The sequence below is a fragment of the Pipistrellus hanaki genome (assembly GCF_964339955.1).
Source record: "Pipistrellus hanaki genome assembly, chromosome: 2".
NCBI classification, from domain to species: Eukaryota; Metazoa; Chordata; class Mammalia; order Chiroptera; family Vespertilionidae; genus Pipistrellus; species Pipistrellus hanaki.
Window position 1 is genome coordinate 110,182,329 of NC_140504.1, and position 22,277 is coordinate 110,204,605.

The window sequence follows — 22,277 nt, forward strand, 5'->3', positions numbered from 1 at the left end:
GGGCGGACGGGCTGAGCGGCTCCTGTTCCCGGCCGGGACGCCGCCGCTCCGCCCGGCCGAGCCGGGAAGTCCGGGGCGGGCGAGCGGAAAACCCCAGGGTCCGGCCTGGTGGGGAGCCAGCCGCGCCGCCGGCCGCCCCAGATTCCCGTTGTTGTTGTTGACAGTCAGTGCACGCAGTCCCTCCCCGCGCCTCCTCCCTCCCGCCCCACCTGCTCCCCGGCTCCCGGCCCCGCCACTAGGGAGCCTGCGCCCTCGGAGCCGGGTGTGGGAGCGGGCGCTGGAGCGCGCATTCGGCCGCCATGGGGAATGGGATGAACAAGGTAACGTGTCTGTCTCTCCTGTATGCAGGTTTCGCCTCCACCTCTCAGCCTCGCTCTGGCGGGAGTGCGGGCTCCCCACACTTGCCTCCGTGGAAGGGGAGGCGGGCGGTGCGGGGCGGCGCCGGGCCTAGGCATTGGGGGGCGCCCCTGTGGGCCCCGCTTCCGGCGCAGCCCCCGCCTCCGGGCGGGCGGCCTGCGCACCCCTCGCTGTGTGGGTCGCCGTTCCGCTCCCCCACCCCGGCCCCGAGCTGGGCGCCGCGGTCCTCCTCCCCTGCTCACTCCCGGCTCTGGAGGCGTCGTCACGGGGTCGTTAGGAAACCAGTAGAGAGGTGTCCTCCAGTCTCTACCCTCCTTTCTCCGCAGATTTTGTTTATTTTTCGTGCGCACAGACAAGTCCTGTGGACCGAGAATTGACGGGCCCGATTCCCAGGTGTTTGAAACACCCATTAGGGGCGGGGCGACCTGAGAGCATTGACGGAGCTGACAGATTCTGGGTGGGTGGCTGCTGCTGCGAGGCCAACCTGTGGGCAGGCAAACCGCGGGCGTGCCCCCTGCAAATCCGTGCTGCGCTCTCCTGCTCCGGCCGCACCGCCTGCCCGCCTTTCTGCCTAGGCTGTGGGCTGCTTCCACCGATGGAAGGTGGCAGGAAAAGGACAAGCTCTTAAGCTGAGACTTGCTTGGGAGTATGTATTCATGTTAAAGGTTTTGTGATCTGGTACTGGTGGTTTAAAGAAAAGATTTACAATAACTTTTTTAAAACCCTTAACACACACAAGGTCACAGGTCTGTGGAATGGTCCTGGATTGGAGAGTAGCGTCTGGTCTGCTTCTCTTTCCCCATTGAATCCCACTCACTCACTTCTCCACATACATTCAGCACTCAAGGTCGGTGGATGTAACAATGTGGCTTTCTTGTTTTTATTTGTCTCAGCACTGGGGTCAGCAATGACCTGGTTCCTTTAGCTGGAGTGTCAAAAGTGTGCTAGGGAGTGTTAAGTGACAAGATGGGAAAAGAGGCTTATGGTAGAAGTAGCCCTTCTACCTTCTTAACTCCACCTGCCCACATTGTTTCTTGTGTTCTGCAGATCCAGGTGATGAAAGAACTGTGTGTTTTGGGCTTGCATATCTGAGGGTTTTTTGGTAGCCAGAATTGTATTCATTGTGTGTGTGGTGTTTTTTGTTGGGGGTTAGGGGAGTGGATGGTGGGGTAGTGATCATATTTGGAGACAGACTATTTGGCTTTTGGATAACCACTTGCCCTATGTCAGCACCATGCATGAGTCTTCCGCTTATTAAATTAACACAGAACAACAGTAAAGCCACTTTCACAAGTTTGTGGGCCCTGTCTGCTTTCCTATTAACTGTGGTCATACCTCGGCTTTCTTTTGGTTCTTAAAGAGTATTTCCCACTTAAATTGCTTACTCTCCAGCTCTTTCAGCATTTCATTTATTACATTTATATCATAACTCAAAAGGACATATTTCAAAATACAAATGATTGTCCAAGAGTTCAAAAATAATTTCAAGCTTTTTAGCAAAAAGTCACATTATAAATTTACCCTTCAAAGAAAGTATTATTTTATGATTCTATCCTAACCATCTTGTGTTGTAAATAGAACCACTATCTCCAATCTAGAGATGGAGAAAAATACAGACAGATTTAGAAATATCCTTAATTCAACAAATATGTATTGTGTACTTGCTATTTTAGTCAGGTGCTGTGCTAGTTGAGTAGGTGGGGTGAAAGTGAGATGGTAATGACACAGATAGAGCCTTCAGTGTAGACCAGCGATTGCCCAATAGAAATAGGTGAGCCAAGTATTTAATCTAGATTTTTTTAGTAGCCACATTAAAAAAGTAAACAGAAACAGGTCAAATTAAAGTTAGTAATATATTTTGTTCAACTGAAATATATTCAGAATTTTGTCATTTCAACATGTATCCAATATATAAAATTATTTATAGAATGGTTTACAGTTTTATGTACTACGTCTTCAAAGTCTGGTGTATATTTTATACGTAAATCACATCTCATTTTAGGTACTCAGCCATTGTGGCTAATGGCTACTATATTACACAACATGTGTGTATATGTGTGTGTGAGAGAGAAAAAGAGAGAAGACCTGCATAAACACAGGATGGGGAGGAATACAAGCTCCAGGATAAGATAGGCAATTTCAGGAACGTGGAGTAAGTAGATGTGATGAGAGAAAGCTAGAAGTATCATTTAGGCCAGGCCAAGGATCCTGCTTGGGCAGAGATGTTTAAGCTGAGGTCAGAATGAATTGCTCAAAGTTACGAGGTTAGTTAGTGGCAAAGTAGGCTGCCGGAAGCCAGAAATTAAAAGCATTAACTAGAGTTTGTTCATGTCTTTGTGTGACTTGGAATTAGGCTTCATATTTTCCCTGTCTATAAAAAAATAAGGCTGATTTGCAGGATCAGTGGAATTATTATAAGGTGCTAACCATAGAAATGCTTTTCTAAGCACTTTTATGAGTAATATATAATGCCCTTCAAACTGAAAATGTAATTGACAGTACGTGTGTCCTGAGGTTACTGGGACAAGATTTCTTTCCAGTATGTCAAATTAGTCATTCTTGGCCAAAGAAAACTTATGAACTAAACAATGCAGATTCCATTCTGACTGCTTGGAGTTTTTACTTATATTTCATGCCCTCGAGAGGATCTTATCCATATGTCTAGTCTTGAGGAGAGCATCATGCCCATCTCAGTTAGGTGTACACAGTGTGTTACACAGAGTATAAGGAAGAAAGGCTTCTTTGTTCTGGCCAATTGAAGATGATGAGGAAATACAGAAAGAGAACATAGCAATTGTGATCTATTATTTTTTTGAGCCTCATATGTACCTGCAGTTTATAAAATCTAAGCCTCACTACAGCCTGTCTTTTCCTTTTGTACAGATTGGAAATGGTGACTGGTAGAGATGAAGTAGCATGATTAAGGTCTTACCAAATGCTAGGAAGAGGCAGGACTGAGTTTGGAGCCCAGTTCCCACTGATTTTGAGGATAGGATAAGCCCTTCCTTTACCTGGGATGTCAGTTCAGTCCACATGAATTCTAAAGATAGCAAAAAAATAATTTGAGAAAGCTCCCCAGAGTTCCAAATTAATTGCAAAATAGGAAAGCCACATCCTCTCTTCATGGTTGACATTAATAAAGCAAAAGGAGAGAAAGGGAGGCAACTAAAACTATCATTTCATTCCTTTTTGTGCAATTCCCAAATAGATTCTCTGAACTGGTCAAAATTATAGTCACTAATGAGCTTATTGTATGCCAGGGCAAGTCTTGAGACTTTACCTTTGATCCTCACCACAGCGCTGCCCAGTAGATACTATTATTTGTTATTCCTGTTTTACGATGAGATACACAGAGTTTAAGTGACCAGCCCAAAGTTACCTGTCTGGTGAGTGGCAGAGCCTGAACTCTAAGCCAAATGATTGGGTTCATAGCCATAACACAGAGTGCCTCTATGCTGCTAAAAGGGTCAGACTAGTAAATGTCTCTGTTGAGGATTAGAGTAAAACTAAATAGGCTATTGCATGCAAATTATCATGTTTCTGTGGAGCCTTTGCAAACTCCTAATTGACTCAAAGTTCTCTCAAGTGTCTAAACCCCCAAATCTTTTGGGGAGGACCTATAAAGAAAATGACTATCTCATTATCATCTTATTAACCTTAAGTAGTATTATAATACCCCATTAAAAACAAATATCCAGTTTTTCTAGCCAGCATTATATTGGAGAAACGGGCCCAAATGTGTCTCCAACCTGAACTAATGACCTAGAAGTGTGCTAATATGTTACCATCTTCTGGCTCTGGTTGATGTATTTTCGCCCCCTGACTGAATGGTTGGCTCAGTTCATCCAGCACCCAGCTGCCCAGTCTGGTAGCCTCTTCCTTCCTCCCACTCTGCTCTGTGTCCTCTAAAAGCAACCTTCCGAGTATGAAGGGATGTTGTCCAGTATTTCATGGGAAACTTGCTTATGGTAATAGGAGGCAAACACTTCAATTAGTGCATCACTTTTAGATGAGAAGCCCACATTGTAAAAGAAAGAGGGACAAGCTACTAAAAAGCCTGACTTAAAGTGTTTCCCATTCTGCTGCTTCATGCTGCAATCTTGAACAATGTTACTGAATGTTTCTTTTCTTTTTTCTTTTAGTTTTTTTTTTTATTTCAAAAAAATAATTTTAAATATAATACCGTTACTTGCAATAAACATTAATATCTCAAGAGATTTTAAATGTTACATGCAATAACCACCAATTATTCAAGAAAAATCACCTTACATATAATATTACTACAATAAACATTAATATTTCAAGAATAAAAGGATTTTAAGTATAACAATATTACCAAAACTGTACTAATATAGTATGATAGGAAATATTAAAAATCTGCAAATAACAGGATTACTTCTATTATATTCTAGTATATTTCCCCCTCTAGCTCTAATTTTGTTCTTCAGTTTATGTTACTCATTATATTCCACCAATGAGTGAGATCATATGATATTTATCTTTCTCTGACTGGCTTATTTCGCTTAGCTTGATGCCCTCCACGTCCATCCATGCTGTTGTAAATGGTAAGAGTTCCTTCTTTTTTTACTGTAAATGTTTCTGAGCTTTGGTTTCTCTATTTCCCTTGATTCATAGGGACGGTGGATAACTTATCTATTATCCTATTTGCTCTAAAATGAGTTTAATAATACTTCCTCCAGTTTCTGCCCAGATTCTTGAGAGAAGCAAATGAGAATTGATGAAAAGACATTTTTACAAACTATAAGGTGCAAATCTGCACTTGGATTTGGCACATCAGTAGTTACAGTAGTGATGGCATCTGCCTTGGATATGGTCGACACCTGTGGTAGCATAGCTCTTTTCTTCTTAGGAAGATAAGGTAGTATAGTTGCTAAAGGAGTATAGTTCAAGGGGAAATAGCTCAGGGGATCAGCCCCCAAGGCAGAGACCAGGGTTTCTCAGCCTTCAGTTTTGAGTTTGAGCTGTAGCGTTCTTTGTTGTGGGGACTGTCTTGTGCACTATGTAGGAGGTTTAACACTATCCCAGGCCTCCACCCACTAGATACCAGTAGTCCCTTCTCCATATGTGAAAACTAAAAATGTGCCCATGTATTACTATTACATGTCCCCTGGAGGGCAAAATCATCCCTCATTGAGAATTATTTACTTAGGGTTCTTCACTCAGAATCTCCTGACGCCTGTGTTAATCTGGAACCCAGTCATTCTTAAAAGGCCAAAGAGACCTAAGAGGTAGAGAAGCACTGTTTAGTATGCGAAGGAGTTAGAAGATCAGACATCTTTGTGCTGTTAGATGCTGCAGTTTCCACATGGCGGCACCTGACTTCACTTCCTTCATAATTATTCAGTTGTCCATTTACCCAGTCATCAGATTATGTTATTGAATACCTGCTATCATCCAGGCACTGTGTTAGACCCTATAGTGGGAAATAATGTGCTATCCAAGTTGGTCCGAAGCAAATTACAGAGAGGACTCCCTCTGTGGGAGGTAAGTGCACTGTGAGTGGCACACCTGTATAGCTGTGTCTGTGGGGCTGATGGACAGATGGCACTATGTTGGTGGTCTCTCTATCTTCTCTACACTACCTGCACATTTTCTCTTTTTCAGCATTGCAGATTCATTTCATATCAAAGGAACAAATGCTTAAGGCCTGTAAGTGCACGCAAGAGTATTCTCAGATTTTTCTTTTTGTAAGTGCAAACTGGTTATGTTCTTAGCCACATGGCATTAAGAAAGTCTGTGACATTCAACCCTTTAGGCATCCTCCAGAGTTCTCCCCCTCACCCATGACTTTAAAATTCAGAAAGTCCTTTCTGACCTAGGAGAATTATAAGCCTTCCTTCACCCCCATTACCTTGTACTACTGCTTGATCAGGAATTTTCTCCCTTATATCTGTTTGGGTTGTGGTCTTAGATTCCATGGCATCCTGAAATACTAAGAAATGTTTAAAAAGTAAACTCAAAATATTTCCTGCCTTAGAAACAGTATCCTTTTGTGCTTAAGATCATTCTTGCAGATAAGGATTTGATTTCATGCATTTCTGTATGAATAGTGTTAGTAAGGTGTGGATGAGAACAATATTGATCAAGGGGAGCCATCAACCATGGAAAATTTTTAGAATGGTCTCAGAATTACTGCAGAAGGAGACTGCCCTTCATTACCTATCTCCAGACAGTCCTTTAACAAAAGTAAGAATCTTTTGGCCAGCAGTGTCAGCATCTTCCTTCAGTGATTATCTCTTCATGTGCCAGACTCAGTGGCAGGCTTTTGGGACATAGAGATAGGATACAAAACCCTGTTTCAAGGTCAATCAGAAAAGTAAGCAAATAAAATAATTTTAGGTCTTGATAAATACAGTGAAGAAAATAAAGCGGTGATGTAGTAGAGGTGGCAGGGAGTTTGTAGTCATGAGAGACCTCCCTAGGAGCTGTCATCTCATGGGAGACCTAAGTGACAAGAACCACCAAGGGGAACAATGGGGAAAGAATATCCTTGGCAAAGGGAAGGGATAGTTATTCCCAGGGCCCAAAGCTGATTAGGACCAATTCTGAACTTATTCTTTTAGAGTCACAGAATATTCCCAAGTTACATTTACTAACTTTTCCCCTTGATCTGTCCTTACTTCCTACCAGGTGTGAATTCACTGTTCATGCTGTTCCAGGTGAATGCCCAACTCTTTCCTGGGCTCCTCTACAAGCATCTGTCTGCTGGAAAATTATTTTGTTTCCATTTGTCTCCTTTTTTTGAATTTAGGGATTATTAGTAACAATAATATTGGAGAAATAGGGTCACATTTTTTGTTTTTTAAGTTTGAATTACAGTTTTAAGTATGATTGGTATAGAAATTTAAATATTTATGGGCTTTTATTCCCCTAGAAAACAAAAATGGAATTTTTCTCCCTGCCAGTGGTCAATCCTTCAGCCGTCCTTATTTTTGTTTTGTAATTGTATGTGGCAGAAACTGAGATTGAGCAATTTGCTTTTTATTTCCAGCCCTTGAAACTCTAGTTTACTCTTCTGGTCTTGAAAATTGAGTTACAAGTTTACTGACATTACTCTGTTCTCTCCTTATATTACTTAAAAAGATCTTAACTGAATACAGAATGTGCATCTTAAATGACTTGAGTAAGTTGGCTTCTTGTTTTTGGTAAGCTCAGATCTCTGCCTTTGCCAGCTCTTGCCCTGGTATCCCTCAGGATGCTGCTTTCCTCAGCCCAGCCCCAGTGCCTCAGCCTGGTTCACTGACCCCAGACAGAAACCAGCCAGGGCAGAAAGGGACAAAATTTGATCTCACAGGTTTCATTCATCATTTGTTTTCATATCTCTCCTTTCCTTGCTTTGACTCCTCCCACACTATTCATATTGTTTATTTGCTCATTGAAAAAACATTTACTAGTACTTGAGTACCTATCAATCTAAGGGAAACCAGTTGAGTTTAGAGAAAACATATTCACACATATGATGCAGGCAGCAGGTAAATTAGACAGTTGTGGGCAGTAGTCAGCCTGCACTTGTGTTTTACTTACCTATCGAAATGTTTAAGATTGTTTTTCTTAATGTAGATGACAGTGTTTGAAAATTGGGTTATTTCCCATAAAACCTGGGTGCTGGGTTTGGGGGCCTGGCCTATGTCTCCCTTGGATAAGGGGAAGATGGGGGAAGGTGCTAGGCATAGGGCTGAGGCTATAGACAGCAACCTCGGTCCTTGCAAGTCTCACTTGCTGAGGTGTCATATGTAGGTCTCATCCTGATAGCTACTTAGAGCCCTAAGAAGATCTTAATCTGAAATATCACATGATAAGCTTTGCACCTTGGAGGTAGGTTGAGGAATCTTTGGAGTTGCCAAGTTCAGAGGTAGGGAGATGTCTAGGAAGTTATTGCAGTAAGTAAGAGGGGAGGGCTGAGGAGTCGAAGGAAGTGCGTAAGTGGAGTCCAGAGGAGGGAAGAGTCTCCTGTGAGTAACCTCCAACTGGTCCTTGGAGTACCGGTGGGGATGCTGCTTTCAGGGTGGGTAGGACTTTGCTAGTTGGTGACTTGCCTGATGGTCTGTGAAACTTATTTGCAATTGTGTATCTTTTCTTGATTTAAAGGCCTACATCAGGGTCTGTGGTCTCAACAAGAGAACCCAAATGTTGCTGCTTTATATAGAGTAGGTCAGGCCCTTGGTCGTTCGTGCATATGCCATTGGTTTTTAGCAAGGCAAAGATGCACAATAAAATCCATGCCCTGAAGAACGTCACTGGGTGCTGCTTTCAGGTCTCTTAGGGAAGTGAGCAAAAAATAGGGAGTGTGGAGCAGAGCCAGGTACAGGGTAGTGGTGCTGACATGAGGGTGTTGCTTGGGTACTGGAGGTATGTAGGGAAGTGTCATCAAGACCTGTGTGCTGTGTGCACTGAGCAATCTGTCTGGTACTGTAGCTTCTGCAGTAGTGTCCCTAATTGGACTGTAGAGTTTCCATACAATGTATTGGAAAGACAAAAATGATTTTCTGGTTTCGTTTTTTGCAAAGTGTGAAAAATAAGTCACTGTTCTCATCTCAGATCTACTGAATCATTTTATATGGGGGTTGGGGGCTTGTCCAGAAATTTGAATTTTTAACAGATTCTGGTGGATAGTTTGGTTTGAAAACACTGTCTTAGGAGAAGTAGACATTTAGGAGCAAATGCATGTTCTTAATTAACTTACCCATTTAGAGAGTCCATTCATTCATTTAGCAATTTTTTGTTGAATGATAATCATGGGCCAAGCCCTGAGCCAGGAGCTGGGTGTGCTGCTGTAACAGGATATGTTTGCCACCCAGAAAGTTTTCCAGCCCAGCAGCAGGCACAGACCTTCACCTTGTAGTGCCCCTGTGATAGCATCACTATAAGGAGAGCATAGCAGACTGTGGGCACTGAAGCAAGGGTCTACTCCAGATTTGGGGATCAGGACAGGCGTCCTTTGGGCATGAGTCATAGCTGCCTAACAGTGGGAACAACATGCACAAAGGCCTCAGACAGCAGAGGGCAGGTTTGCTAGAGCTGTGAGAGAAGCCTTGTATGTGCAGCAGGTATAGAGGGTGTGTGAAGAGTATACTGAGAAAAGGAGGAGTCATGGAGAATCCTGGTCTTTCAAGTTCCACAAATAGATGGGCACCAACATGTGACCATCAATAGGTTATTTCTATTGGCCATGGGAAAAAGGCAGGAGCCTGGAGACAGGGATGCTTGCTTGTGTGTGATGTCCATCTAGGGAGGTGCTGGGAGTGGATGTGGCAGGTGATAAGCCTGAGCTGTGCTCCAGCTACTCTGCTGAGGGTTCAGCCTCTATATTCAAAACACTGTCAGTTTTAGGTCCCTAACACTCACATCTGGTCTGTGTCTCTTCCCTAGATCCTGCCTGGCCTGTATATTGGCAACTTCAAAGGTGAGTTCTCTTTTCTTTTGTATTATTGTAGTATTATAAAATATGTATAATGTAAAATATACCATTTTAACAATTTGTAAGTGTACAATTCAGTGGCATTAACTACATTCATATTGCTTGTAACCATCACCACCATCCTTCTCCAGAACCGTTTGATTTTCCCACCTGGAAATTACTACTTTTAATAAAATGAAAAGTCAATTATTCTCATCTTATATTGACTTTTCTTTTACCCTTTAGACACTACCCCCTTCTCTGCACCCCAGCCCCTGGTAACCACCATTCTACTCTGTGTCTATGAATCTGACTACTTTAGGGGCCTCACATGAGTGAAATCATGTAGTATTTGTCCTTTTATGTCTGGCTGGTTTCACTTGGCATAATGTCTTTAAGGTGCATCTATGCTGACGTGTCAGAATTGTCTTTTTTCTTTTCTTTTTTTTTAAAAATATATTTTATTGATTTTGTACAGAGAGGAAGGGAGAGAGATAGTTAGAAACATCGATGAGAGAGAGTCATCGATCAGCTGCCTCTTGCACACCCCCTACTGGGGATATGCCCGCAACCAAGGTACATGCCCTTGACCGGAATCGAACCCGGGACCCTTCAGTCCCAAGCTGACGCTCTATCCATTGAGCCAAACCGGTCCTGGCTGTCTTTCTTTTTAAGGCTAAATAATATTCCATTTTATGTATATACCACATTTTATTTATTCATTCATCTATCGATGGACATTTGGGTTGCTCCCACCCAAAGGTAAGTTTGCTTTTTAAGAGGTCAGCTTTAGCCTTCTCACCCATGATTGAAACAAGGTGTAAACTTGGTTTATTCAAAGTCTGGTCTGGAGGTGGCCACCACTATTGTTAGACCCCTTTTGGAGTGGACCCTCTTGGCCAGTGTTGACTGAGTGGTATGAGCTTGCAGGTTCCAATTGGACCTTTGACCTTCATTTTAGTTCTATATACATGTTCGAACATGACATAAAGAAGATGGCTGAAAGACTCATTTAGTAGCCATGTAATTTATTTATAATCTTTTATCATTTTTTTCTAGTTATTAATATATTTTCAGAAATCTGTTTTTTTAATCACCTGGGAAAACTAAGAGGAAATTTTATCTTTAGCAGATTATTCTCATCTTGTATTGACTTTTCTTTTCATATATTTTTCTGCTTCTTATTCAATACTAGAGGCTTGGTGCGTGAAAATTCATGCACTGGAGGCGGTGTCCCTCAGCCTGGCTTGCCCCCTCTCACAGTTCAGGAGCCCTCAGAGGTGGGAGGTGACCCGGCCATCAGGGGAAAGTGATGCCCCCATCACACTTCTGCTGCTGTCACTGCTGGTAGTGCAAACCTCGGCCAGCCCTGGTTACCTGAGCCTTGGGGGGCCCTGGGCAGCTTGGCAGCCGCCATCTGAGGCTTGCCTGTGCCTCAGGCCCACCTTAGGCGGCTGGCCAGCTACCATCTGAGGCTTGCCTTCACCTCAGGCTGGTCCTAGGCAGCTGGGTAGCCAATGTCTGAGGCTTGTCTGCACCTCAGGTGTCAGCTAGGTAGCCGCCATCGGTGGCTTGCTTGTGCCTCGGGCATCGGCTGGGCAGCCGCCCTCCGAGGCTTACCTGTGCCTTGGGCTGGCCCTAGGCAATTGGAGGGCTGAGCGTGGGTTCTGCTGCACTGTGTGCCTGCTGCCCCGAAAGGACTGTGGGACTCCAGCGGGGCTGAGGCAATGAGGGGACTGGGTGCCATCATCTTGTGGCTATGGGTGCCACCATCTTTGTGATGGTGTGATGGTCAATTTGCATATTCCCTCTTTATTAGCTAAGATGTGTTTGATTTGCTGTCAGCTATTGATTTTTTATTTTTAGCTTATCTGTCTCAAAATGTTCTGTGGTCACAGAGGTCAGTAGAAACCCAAAGAGCAAGTGAATGATGGCAAACAGACTTTTGATTTCCAAGGAGGGCTGGGTGCCCATGCTGTGTGACACTGAGTGAATTTAGTGAAAACTGGTTCCTCAGCATGGAGACAGGGTGTGTAGAACAGGAGAGAATACACAGAAGAAACCTGCAGAAACCAGCCAGCCTTGTTGGGCTCAGAGCCAACTTTCATCATAGGATCTGAGACTCCACCCTCCTTAAGTAGTCCAACACACACTGCTGTCAGTTTCTGGTTGTTGCCTAAATTCATGATTCAGAATCAAGTAAATTGTAAAAACAACCTGTATGATTTCTCTGCATAATAATTGTTCCTCTTTTTCCCAGAAAGCTCCCAACTTTGCTAGTTCCCTCAAAGAGAATTAAGCACAGGAAGCTGACAGCTAGCTGCTAATTGCTACTAGAACTCATTAAAAATAGTACTGGAGTTCCTAAATCAGTGAGCTTTGTAGTTTGGGAAAAGCACCAAGTGGTAGGGAGGTGCTCAGTAAAGTCCAGAAAACACAGAAGAAACCTGCAGTTTCCAATCCATTAAAAAGCCAGTATCTTAGAGGTTTACTTGGTGAGTTATTATTAACTGCTTTCATGGGGAAAAAGAATGTCTTCAAGTTTGAAACAGAGTTAGGATAAATTCTTAGAAGTAGAATTATTAAGTGAAGTGTTTACAAATTAAAAACTCTATCCCTAGCCCAGTGGTCGGCAAACTCACTAGTCAACAGAGCCAAATATCAACAGTACAATGATTGAAATTTCTTTTGAGAGCCAAATTTTTTAAACTTAAACTTCTTCTAACGCCACTTTTTCAAAATAGACTCGCTTAGGCCGTGGTATTTTGTGGAAGAGCCACACTCAAGGGGCCAAAGAGCCGCATGTGGCTCGCGAGCTGCAGTTTGCCGACCACGGCCCTAGCCGATTTGGCTCAGAGGATAGAGCATCGGCCTGCAGATTGAAAGGTCCCAGGTTTTATTCCTGCAAGGGCACATGCCTGGGTTGTGGGCTCAATCCCCAGTAGGGGCGTGCAGGAGGCAGCCGATCAATGACTCTCATCATTTGATATTTCTTTCTCTCCCTCTCCCTTCTTCTCTAAAAATCAATAAAAACATTTTAATAAATACTAATCAAATTAAATACTTCTGCCAACAGTTTGTGATAGTTTTATCCTTACACATAGAAGGTTACTTTCTTATAAAGGGACATTATGCACAACTTTAAGTAAAGATTTAACACACTTTTTTTTACTAAAATCTGTACCTATTTTCTGAATATTCAGTGACATAGGAAACCTTCCTGGTTCCAGGATTCTTGCTTTGAGGGTTTCACCCATTAGAGAGTTCTGCATCAACCACACTGTCTTTGTTCAGGCGGTGATGCTTTGTTGTTGCCGTCAGCTATTCTAACATTAGTATGTGGTTGTGTTTTATTTTTATTATTATTTTTCAAATTTCTTTATTGATTAAGGTGTTACATATTTGTCCTTGTTCCCCCATTACCTCCCCTGTTCCCTCCACTCATGCCCTCACCCCTCTGTTGTCTAGTGTCCATTGGTTAGGCTTATATGCATGCATACAAGTCCTTTGGTTGATCTGTGGTTGTGTTTTATTCACACACTAATTCACCAAGCATTTCTTAAACACTCATCAAGTGTCAGGCTTATCTACACAAGAAGCTGGGAAGAAGTATTGTATCTATATAGTTGCCTGTGAATTTACTCATTTCTTCCACACAGTTGTTGCAAGGCACTGTGCTAGGAGTCTGATGTGGATATGTAGCCTGGCCCTCGAGCATGTACTGAGCAGGGGAACAGTTCCTGCAGAGTTGATCTTGTCTTGGAATTCAGCTACCCCACAGCCCATGAGCCAGATGTTTGCCCTTGATACTTTAAGCAACCTATGTGTGAGAGCGGATGATAACCTCGCCCCTTCCTTCCTTCCTTCCTTCCTTCCTTCCTTCCTTCCTTCCTTCCTTCCTTCCTTCCTTCCTTCCTTTCCTCCCTCCCTCCCTCCCTCCCTCCTTCCTTCCTTCCCTCCTTTTCTTCCTTCCATTAGAATCCTCAGCATGTCACACTGCAACTTCCTTTTTTTCTCTTTTAACTTTGGACTTAATCTGGTCATGATGACGATGATAATAATAATGACAACAATACCATTTACCATATACCAGCCAAGCACTGTTCTCAGCATTTTATATCATTTAGTACTTCCAGCAACTCTTTGATGTGGTACTTTTGCAATTTTCCAACATTATAGGTGAGAAGAGTGAAGCACAGAAAAACTTGCCAAAGCTCAGGACCAATAAATGTCAGAGTCCAGATTGGTAGAGAAGGGAAAAGGTAGAAACTGCCCCATTTTGACCCCCAATCCAGGTAGGAGATAGGTCTATTTAAAGGTTCACCCCGCTGACAATTATTACAATGTGTAGTAATTTGTAATTAGAAGACTTTCAGTTTTACAATGTGAAGCATAAGTGCAAATGGATTGGAATCTCTTGCCCATCATTCAGCAGATTCTCAGCTTGGGAGGCAGAAGTTGTTTTGGAAATAACTTGGAACATGGCTTGGGCTTCAGAGCAGAGGGATTTGGTCTCTTTATAGCAGAGACGTTCCTCCTCCCCTCCTACCCCCCTCACCCTGCGTGGCCATCCTTTTGAATTCACAAACAGTGCAGCAGGTGCTTTGAGTATTGAACAGGCATTGCCAAAGAAGTTCTTTCCTCCCAAGTTTATGTTTTTCTTGACCATTTGTGTTGCTAGTGTTAATTTCTAATTCTTCTTTGAATATATTTTTGTTAATTTTATTCAGAAGAAATTCTGCTTGACTTTGTTGGACTAGCTTATTTCCCATAGGCATTCTGGCATCTCCAACATCTTGGGACTTTTTACCCTGTCCATCTTCTGTGTCAATATAGAGTGCTAATTTTCCTTCCTGAGGAAGCATGAGGCTGTCACTTTGCCCTTTAGGACAGCATCTTATAGGAATCCACCTGCTCCTTCCATTATGTTCACCCAGTAAATGGTGGAGTTTTCCTCCTGTGAGGCAGGGGACATTCAGTAGCAGAGAAGAATATGTTGGGTGTTTCTGTTTTAGTGCTCCCATTGTGTGAAGAAGACAGTTCATCTTCAGAAGGCCTGATAAAGCAGACCTGGTGGGAGGGAAGAGTGTCGGAGATGGGGAGGGTAAAGGAGACAGGTGACAAGAAGTCCAGGGTCAAAGGAGATGGTGGCAGAGAGAGGATAAGAACATGGTTAGCTGTTTTTCACCAATAAGGGTCTGTCTGTTCATTTACTTATTAATGCAAGTTCCATTGAATTTTGTGAACAGTATTTTTACATTTTTGTCTTCTTTCATTATAAAAAAATGTAGACTTATTTAAAATAAAATTTAAAAATCCAAACATGAGCCCTGAATGGATAGCTCATTTGGTTAGAGAATTATCCAAAATGCCAAGGTAGCGGGTTCAATCTTCATCAACGCACATATAAGAAGCAACCAGTGAGTGCATAAATAGGTGGAACAAGAAATTGATGTTTCTCTCTCTCTTTTCTCTCCTTCCTCTCTCTTCTTCTTGGTCTCTCTCTCTCTCTCTCTCTCTCTCTCTTTCTCTCTCTCTAAAATCAACAAAATAAAAAATAAAACCCAAATATGATGGAAATGTTAGAATTAAAAATTCCCAAAAATCTCCTATCCTGAGATAATTGTCAGCACATTTTCCTGTAGATTTTTTTCCCCATTTGAATTCTAAATGTAATCTTCCCATTGATTTTATTAATACTGACTTGTGTTTGTGATGACAAGTGTCTGAATTGTGTTCTAGATTAGAAATGGCACCAACATACTGCAGTGAGGCAGGGGCCCCATGTAAAGTGCACACAGCTTTCCTTCAGGAGTTCTTATTTCAGGGTAGGCTGTGACTGTGCAAGTGTGTAGGGGGCCTGGAAGCCTGCATTTCCAGTATGGTTCCAGGTGATGCCTAGCTTCTGCTTGACTGGCTCTGGTTTGGGTTTGAGCAGCACAGCATTGAGTCCTGCACCTCCAGGCTACGCATGTGCATGTCAATGAGCTAATAACCCCCTGGTCAGAGTCTCACAGTTGCATTCATAGCTCATTTGTAGTTGTAGGTAGGTACCAGAACCATCAACAATACCAAGTCCTGAGGAATAAAAGGTTCAGTGTCATCAGTAGCTTTGATGGAACATTTTGTGCACTCTCAAGTTGATGGGCATAGCCCAGTGTTTTTCAACCCCTGTTCCGCAGCACACTAGTGTGCCGCGAGATGTTGCCTGGTGTGCCGTAGGTGCAGACAAGACAAGAATTTTATAATTTTTCACTATTTTGTTTACTTAATATTTCATAATAAAGTAATTATAAAATACTTTCTTTGTGTTTATTTGATTCCTATTCAAGAGAATTACTTTATATATAGTCAATATAGGCACAGAGTTAAATTTTTTAACATTTTCTAATGGTGGTGTGCCTCGTGATTTTTTTCATGAAACAAGTGTGCCTTTGCCCCAAAAAGGTTGAAAAACACTGGCATAGCCTATGCTTAGGGGAAGGGTAACAGTGTGGGTGTTGCTTTAAGGAAAGAAAAAGCACAGAGCAAAAGGAGCATAGTCCTCTAGGAACTGCCATTTTCTTTGAAGTCAGTGTCTTATTTGTGGTGTTGAGTGGTCTTCTGTATGCAAATATGTGTAATCTTATTCCCAAACCACTTTTTTTATTGTTCATCGTAATCTGTGTTACAAAAGCATATTTATGGAGTGATGAAAATGTTCTAAAGTTAGATTGTGGTGAGATTAAAAACTCTGCATATGCTAAAACCCTTGAGTTGTACACTTTAAAAGGGTGAATTCTATGGCACATGAATGATCCCAGTAAAGATTTTTTTAAAAAGAGAAAAACTATATTTAAACAAATATTGACCATTAAATTCAAATCTTGGGCAGGATCAGAATCTGGAAGCTCCTGCCGTTGAGTGTCCCCAGCTTGCCTTAAAGAGCCCATCTCCCCTGCCTTTCTGTATGTCTCCTCTGTGAACACTAGATGCTTTAGTTGCTCTTGTTTCACTTGTAGATTCACAAAAGCTCTAGTGATAACTGGAGAATCACATTTTGGTGAGAATGTGGAGACTGGCAGCCTGTGGATCCCAAATGATTCCAGTTCCTGCCTAATTCAGAGCTCACTAAGGGCTGCACCTTGGAGATACCATGTTTCCCCGAAAATAGGACATCCTCTGAAAATAAGACCTAGCGCATGGAAAGATAGGACATCCCCTGAAAATAAGACGTAGCACAACTTTGGGAGAAAAAATTAATATAAGACACTGTCTTATTTTCGGGGAAACAGGGTAGATAGCTGGGTGGGGAGGGTCAGAATGGAGTCCTCTGTGTGTGAGGGAGATGGCTGCTGTGCATATCTGAATTTGAAGCTTGAGATGGCTAGAGCAGTTAAGAGAGTCTTAAAAACCAATATTTTAATATTTTAAAGTTTTTTTATTTCTTTCTTTAAGAGTGGTGCATGCTCGTTGCAGAATATTTACAACAGTGTTCTTAGGTTTTGTTTCGTCATCAAGCTAATTAGAAATGCATTTTCCTCAGCCCTGTCTTAGACCTTGAATTAAGTTGGAGCCTAGGAATCTGCCTGTTTAACAAGCCACCCCTCCCTCCCAATAGTTCATAAGCATGTTAAATTTTTAGAAAATATATAAAAAAGAAAAAAAATGAAAACGCTTATAATTACCTCTCTTAAAGATGACCACTTTTGGGGCTAATTCTTTACAGCAGTTTTACCCACCTAAGTGTGTTCTATCTTTATGTGTTTTTACAAATTTTATTTATATTGTATTTATAGTTTTGTACCTGTTTTATCCTCTGTTTAACATTATATCCTGAGCATTTTCCAATGTCATTAAATATTCTCCAGAAACATGATAATTAAACAGTTAACTTTCTGTCTGTTTTATCCTCTATAATTTTAAAAAGCTCAGCCCAGGCCAGGACAGAGGCAAGTGACCACCTTATTTCTTGCTGGACCTGTTTCATGAATTAGAGATGGGTTACAACGTGGTGAAATTCATACAGTTTTTATTCTACTTTGGAAAGGAATGTAATGGGTGTCTCCTTAGTGTCATATGCAGATTATTTAATAGCCGACTCATAACTTAGGGACAATTCTGTTTAGCATTTATAGAAAATGTTCCATTTTTATTTTTGCCCTAAAGTGAATCTATGTAAACCACAGTCTTGTCTGTATGTCTGGACCCATTCCCACTTTTGACATTAAGGCACGGTCATCTCTGGCAGGTTCCTATTTTTTCACACAGTAGTGAGTCTTTTGTGATTAATTTTAACTTGGATTATTAATCATTAAAAGGCAATTTTAATACATTTTAAATATCTTTAGTGTTATGTGTTTTATTGAGTCTACAATTTAACAATTATCACCTACAAATTGATCTCATGGGTTCACTTCCTTGATCACAGTCTTTATCTATCTTAGTACCTTTCCACATTCTGAGCCAGTCAGAAATTAACATAGTTATCTGCAAAACACATAGAAGAGATAGCCCTCTAGTCCCTAGACCTAGATTATTTGGGGTATGGTCAATTCTGAAGTTTCAAGAAAGAAAGATGTAAGTCATTTTGGGGGCATTTTCTGGCTAGACGTGAGGAGGAATCAGTCACTTGCAGAGTAATGACATGCCCATCTTTTTCTTCTGTGACAGATGCCAGAGATGCAGAACAGTTGAGCAGAAACAAGGTGACTCACATCCTGTCTGTCCATGATAGTGCCAGACCCATGTTAGAGGTAAGAACGTGTGCTGGGGTGCAAGGGACACCCGTGTGCTCCTTTGGTTGCTGTTGTGCTCGGAGGACTACATTCACAACAGCAACCTAGTCGAGGGACTACATGCCTGTGGAATGTGGAGGGTGTGTTGTTCCCATGTCTCCTGCTGCATTGCGAGCTTGGCTTTCTTGACTATGTACTAGAGATAAGTTGATGCTGCACTGATTTCCCTCTGGGTTTAAAGGACATTTCAGACCCATTTCATTTCTTTCAAAATTATCTCCAATTTTAGAATCCAAAAGAATCTGGGCTGCTCATTTCCTAGTTGTTGTTTTTCCCCCACTTAAGCTCAATTATGACCCATTTGCACTTGGGAATAAAAGATAATGGGAGATAAGTCACTGGAGATTTCCTAAGACTCCTCTGATACAGAGGCTGTCAGTGTAGAAGCTGTTGTGTATTAGGTTTTCAAGTAAACAAGGTTTGTCAGTCTGTACATTAATTCCCAAACCACCTTCAGTGTTATTCCAATGGACTGTTTAAGCTGTTGTCCAGGAGCCAAATCTGTTTGTTTGTTAGCCTTGGCAAAGTCCAAGTTACCTCTTTTTAGGAAGGTAATGCATGTGTGGTTGTAACGTGTATTGTGTTTTTCTGTTGTAGGGTGTTGGAGAAAATGGGGCGATTTGTTCTGAAAGAAATAATCCTAGTTCAAGTTGTTTTCATTTAAATTCATATTATATAAGAATAGATCATACACTTTTATTGTTAATCTATTTTCCTTAGCCATTAGAGCTGCCAGATTAGAGTTAGTATAAAATAAATGAGGACATGGAGGAAGTGATTTTGTCAAATCTTGTATAGACAACTGTATGTGGTAAGCAACTCGGACCATTTCTTGAGATCTGTGAGCTGGCACTTCTGTTTCAGCTCATACTTCTTGTTAAGGTGCTATAATTTGTGTTGTAGCAAAATTTCATTGAAAAACACAACAACAATAGCACACCATTTTGGGGAATAATAATAGTTCCATTTTTTTTATCTAGGAATAGTAATTTTTATTTAAAGCATAGCCAGGCTGTGGCCACCATCATAAGTTAAACATAAACAGTCATGATTGATTTCCTCTTAAATCATAACATGAGACTTGAAGTTTCCTTTATTTAATGAATGAAATAGATGTCCTTTCCTCCTCACCCTCCAACCCCCCTCCTGACTCGATGCTCCATTTAGCGGAATGTTGTCCTTGTCCTGTATGAACATGGCCATTGACCTGTCCCATTGTAGCTCCTGGTAGATACAAGATCTGCAAGTGTTAGACGTAAAGGAGTGCCAGCCCTGATTTGCCCAACCTCTCATTTTACACATGGGGAAATGAAGGGCTAGTGAAACAGGCAGGATTGTATCCCAGTGTAGAGAACACTGTTTGCTTAAAACCCTCAGAGCTGTGGATAACTGTGTTCCCATCAATAATATACTGCATATTTCTTTTTAGCCCCTACATATTTCAGTCTAACTTCACAAGTAATTCATGAATACATTCTTATTTTTTTAAAAAAATAGAACAATAGCCTCTCTTATGTAACAACTGCTCACATTAAGTTATTGGAATAGAGGAGTTTCACCGGCCAGGGATCAGATGGTTCAGACCTTTGGTTAGCCCCTGCCTGATGCCCATGGCAACTTCTATCTTAAATTGCAGCTCTAGTTCCAGAAGCCACCCTCTCACCAGCTTGGGCTAGGTCACGGATATTAACTTGTTTGGAGTAGGTAGGGAATTAACAGATAGATTTGATCCCTAGAGTGAAATAAGGACAGAGATGAAGGTCAAAGGGCTGATTGTGTGCAGGGCAGAGCAGCTGCAGTGAGCTGCTCCGAGTCTGAAGAGGGGCCCAGTAGAGAGTGGAGGGGAAAGAATGAGAGAGAAGGGAGCTGGACCTGCTTCATTTTATAAGAGCTTCAAAACCATGCATGTTTATCTTATGATCCCTGACTTACTCTGAGTAGCACTAGTCTGGGGTGGGGCTGGAAGAGAGAGGTAGTTACTACCGTGTTTCCCCGAAAATAAGACATCCTCCGAAAATAAGACCTAGCGCATGGAAAAATAAGACATCCTCTGAAAATAAGACCTAGTGCATCTTTGGGAGCAAAAATTAATATAAAACACTGTCTTATTTTCGGGGAAACAGGGTATCTAATATAGAAAGGTTTCAGCTCTGTCGCTTCCACACAGGAGTTCTGTGAGTCTTGCTGTTGTGTCTGTGGATTGGGCAGTGCACTTTAGGTCGTTTCCAACAAACATCTGAGTGAGTTTAAAAATGCTGGATGCTTAGCATCACTTAGAAAGGGATTTTGGAATCTTTAGGTCTGCTCCTAAGTGAGAAAGGGTCGTCATATTGTTCATCGAGGTTTCTAAAACAGAAGCCGGAGGTAGGGGCTTCCTGAGGATCTCAAAGGATAGGCATAAACTGTCAGACATTAGGCCTGGAATATAATGCTTTGCAAAAAATAAATAGGGAATTTAACACCTTTCTGGAAGATTTACGGTGTTTTGACAGAAAAAGGGTCCAAGTTCCGCATTGAAGGTACACATTAACCAGTCTCTCTGAGCGGGGACCTGATACCATCTGTGGAACTATGTTCTGCTGAATATGGTCATGGGAATCCAGAGTCAGGAGGACTCTGGAAAGGGCCACGAATCTGAGTGAGTATCCTGGGCAAGTGGGTGTTCATAGGAATGTTCAGACACCTGAGTAGCCAAGAGGACTAGCATCAAGGAGGTGGTGCCAAAACTGATCTCGTTACTAATGGAGGCTGCCAGATGGTGAGTTTCTGGACATTTTGGTATAAAAGAGATAGACAGAATGGAAGATTACACAGTTTTTGTGCCTATTATAGCCTCTTAGGTGTAACCTGTTGCAATAACAGTACTACAAAGTATACCCACCATGAAAGAACTCATGAATATGCTGACATCCTCAGTTATTATCCACTTATTAATTAAAAAAAATAAATTTTATTGATTTTTTACAGAGAGAAAGAGAAAGGGATAGAGAGTTAGAAACATCGATGAGAGAGAATCATCAATCAGCTGCCAAGGTACATGCCCTTGACTGTAATTGAACCTGGGACCTTTCAGTCCGCAGGCCGACGCTCTATCCACTGAGCCAAACTGGTTTCGGCTCCACTTATTAATTTTATTTAGGAAAAACTCTTAAGGAATTTGGTTGATTTTAGATTAGATTAGATCTGATTTTCCATTATTTGGATAATTGTTTGATGGTTTCTGACATGGCATTAGCAGAGTCTCCCACTCTTCGTAGCAACCTGATAGGTGGAAGAAAATGAAAGACGCTGTTCTCTACCTGCTGCGCCTGAACCTGGTTCTGGAGTGCAGCAGCTTGTCTCTGGTGTTTCTGTGCTGGATGTGATGAAGTTCTCCATCCTCTGAACCAGGAAGGTCAGTTAGGGGGAAGAGATCTGATCAGCTAAGGGGAAGAGGTCTGAGGCTTCAATTATCTCTCCGAAGAGTACCTGAGGAATAAGTCTTCGGAATGAAGACTTTTAGAAATTTGGGCACCTCCATACTCACACAAGTCAGCCCTAAACTCACAGAAGTTGCTGAAGAGCTCTGGCTCCCATTTTCATGCCTGCTGCACAGGGTCCTGGAGATGACCTACTTGATCCCATCACTGTGAGCAAGAAGCTGAAGTTCAGAAATGTGCAGGGATTTGTTTTTGATCCCACAGCTGATGTATGGCTTTGTGGAAACCTGGATCTGCTCTCAGGTT

General features: G+C 42.0%; 1 protein-coding gene across 4 annotated transcripts in view; it reads left to right on the forward strand.

Moving 5' to 3' along the window:
• Positions 1–22,277, forward strand: part of DUSP22 (dual specificity phosphatase 22) — a 59,056-nt gene continuing 36,779 nt past the window's right edge. Inside the window, exons 1-3 of one of the 4 annotated variants that reach the window (XM_084872262.1) lie at positions 1–320; positions 9,748–9,781; positions 18,428–18,510. In XM_084872262.1, coding sequence (XP_084728388.1) covers positions 300–320; positions 9,748–9,781; positions 18,428–18,510 — 138 coding nt within the window. In that variant the 5' untranslated portion in view covers positions 1–299. The remainder of the gene's footprint in view (positions 321–9,747; positions 9,782–18,427; positions 18,511–22,277) is intronic. The other 3 variants (XM_084872264.1, XM_084872263.1, XM_084872265.1) reach the window with 3 other exon arrangements.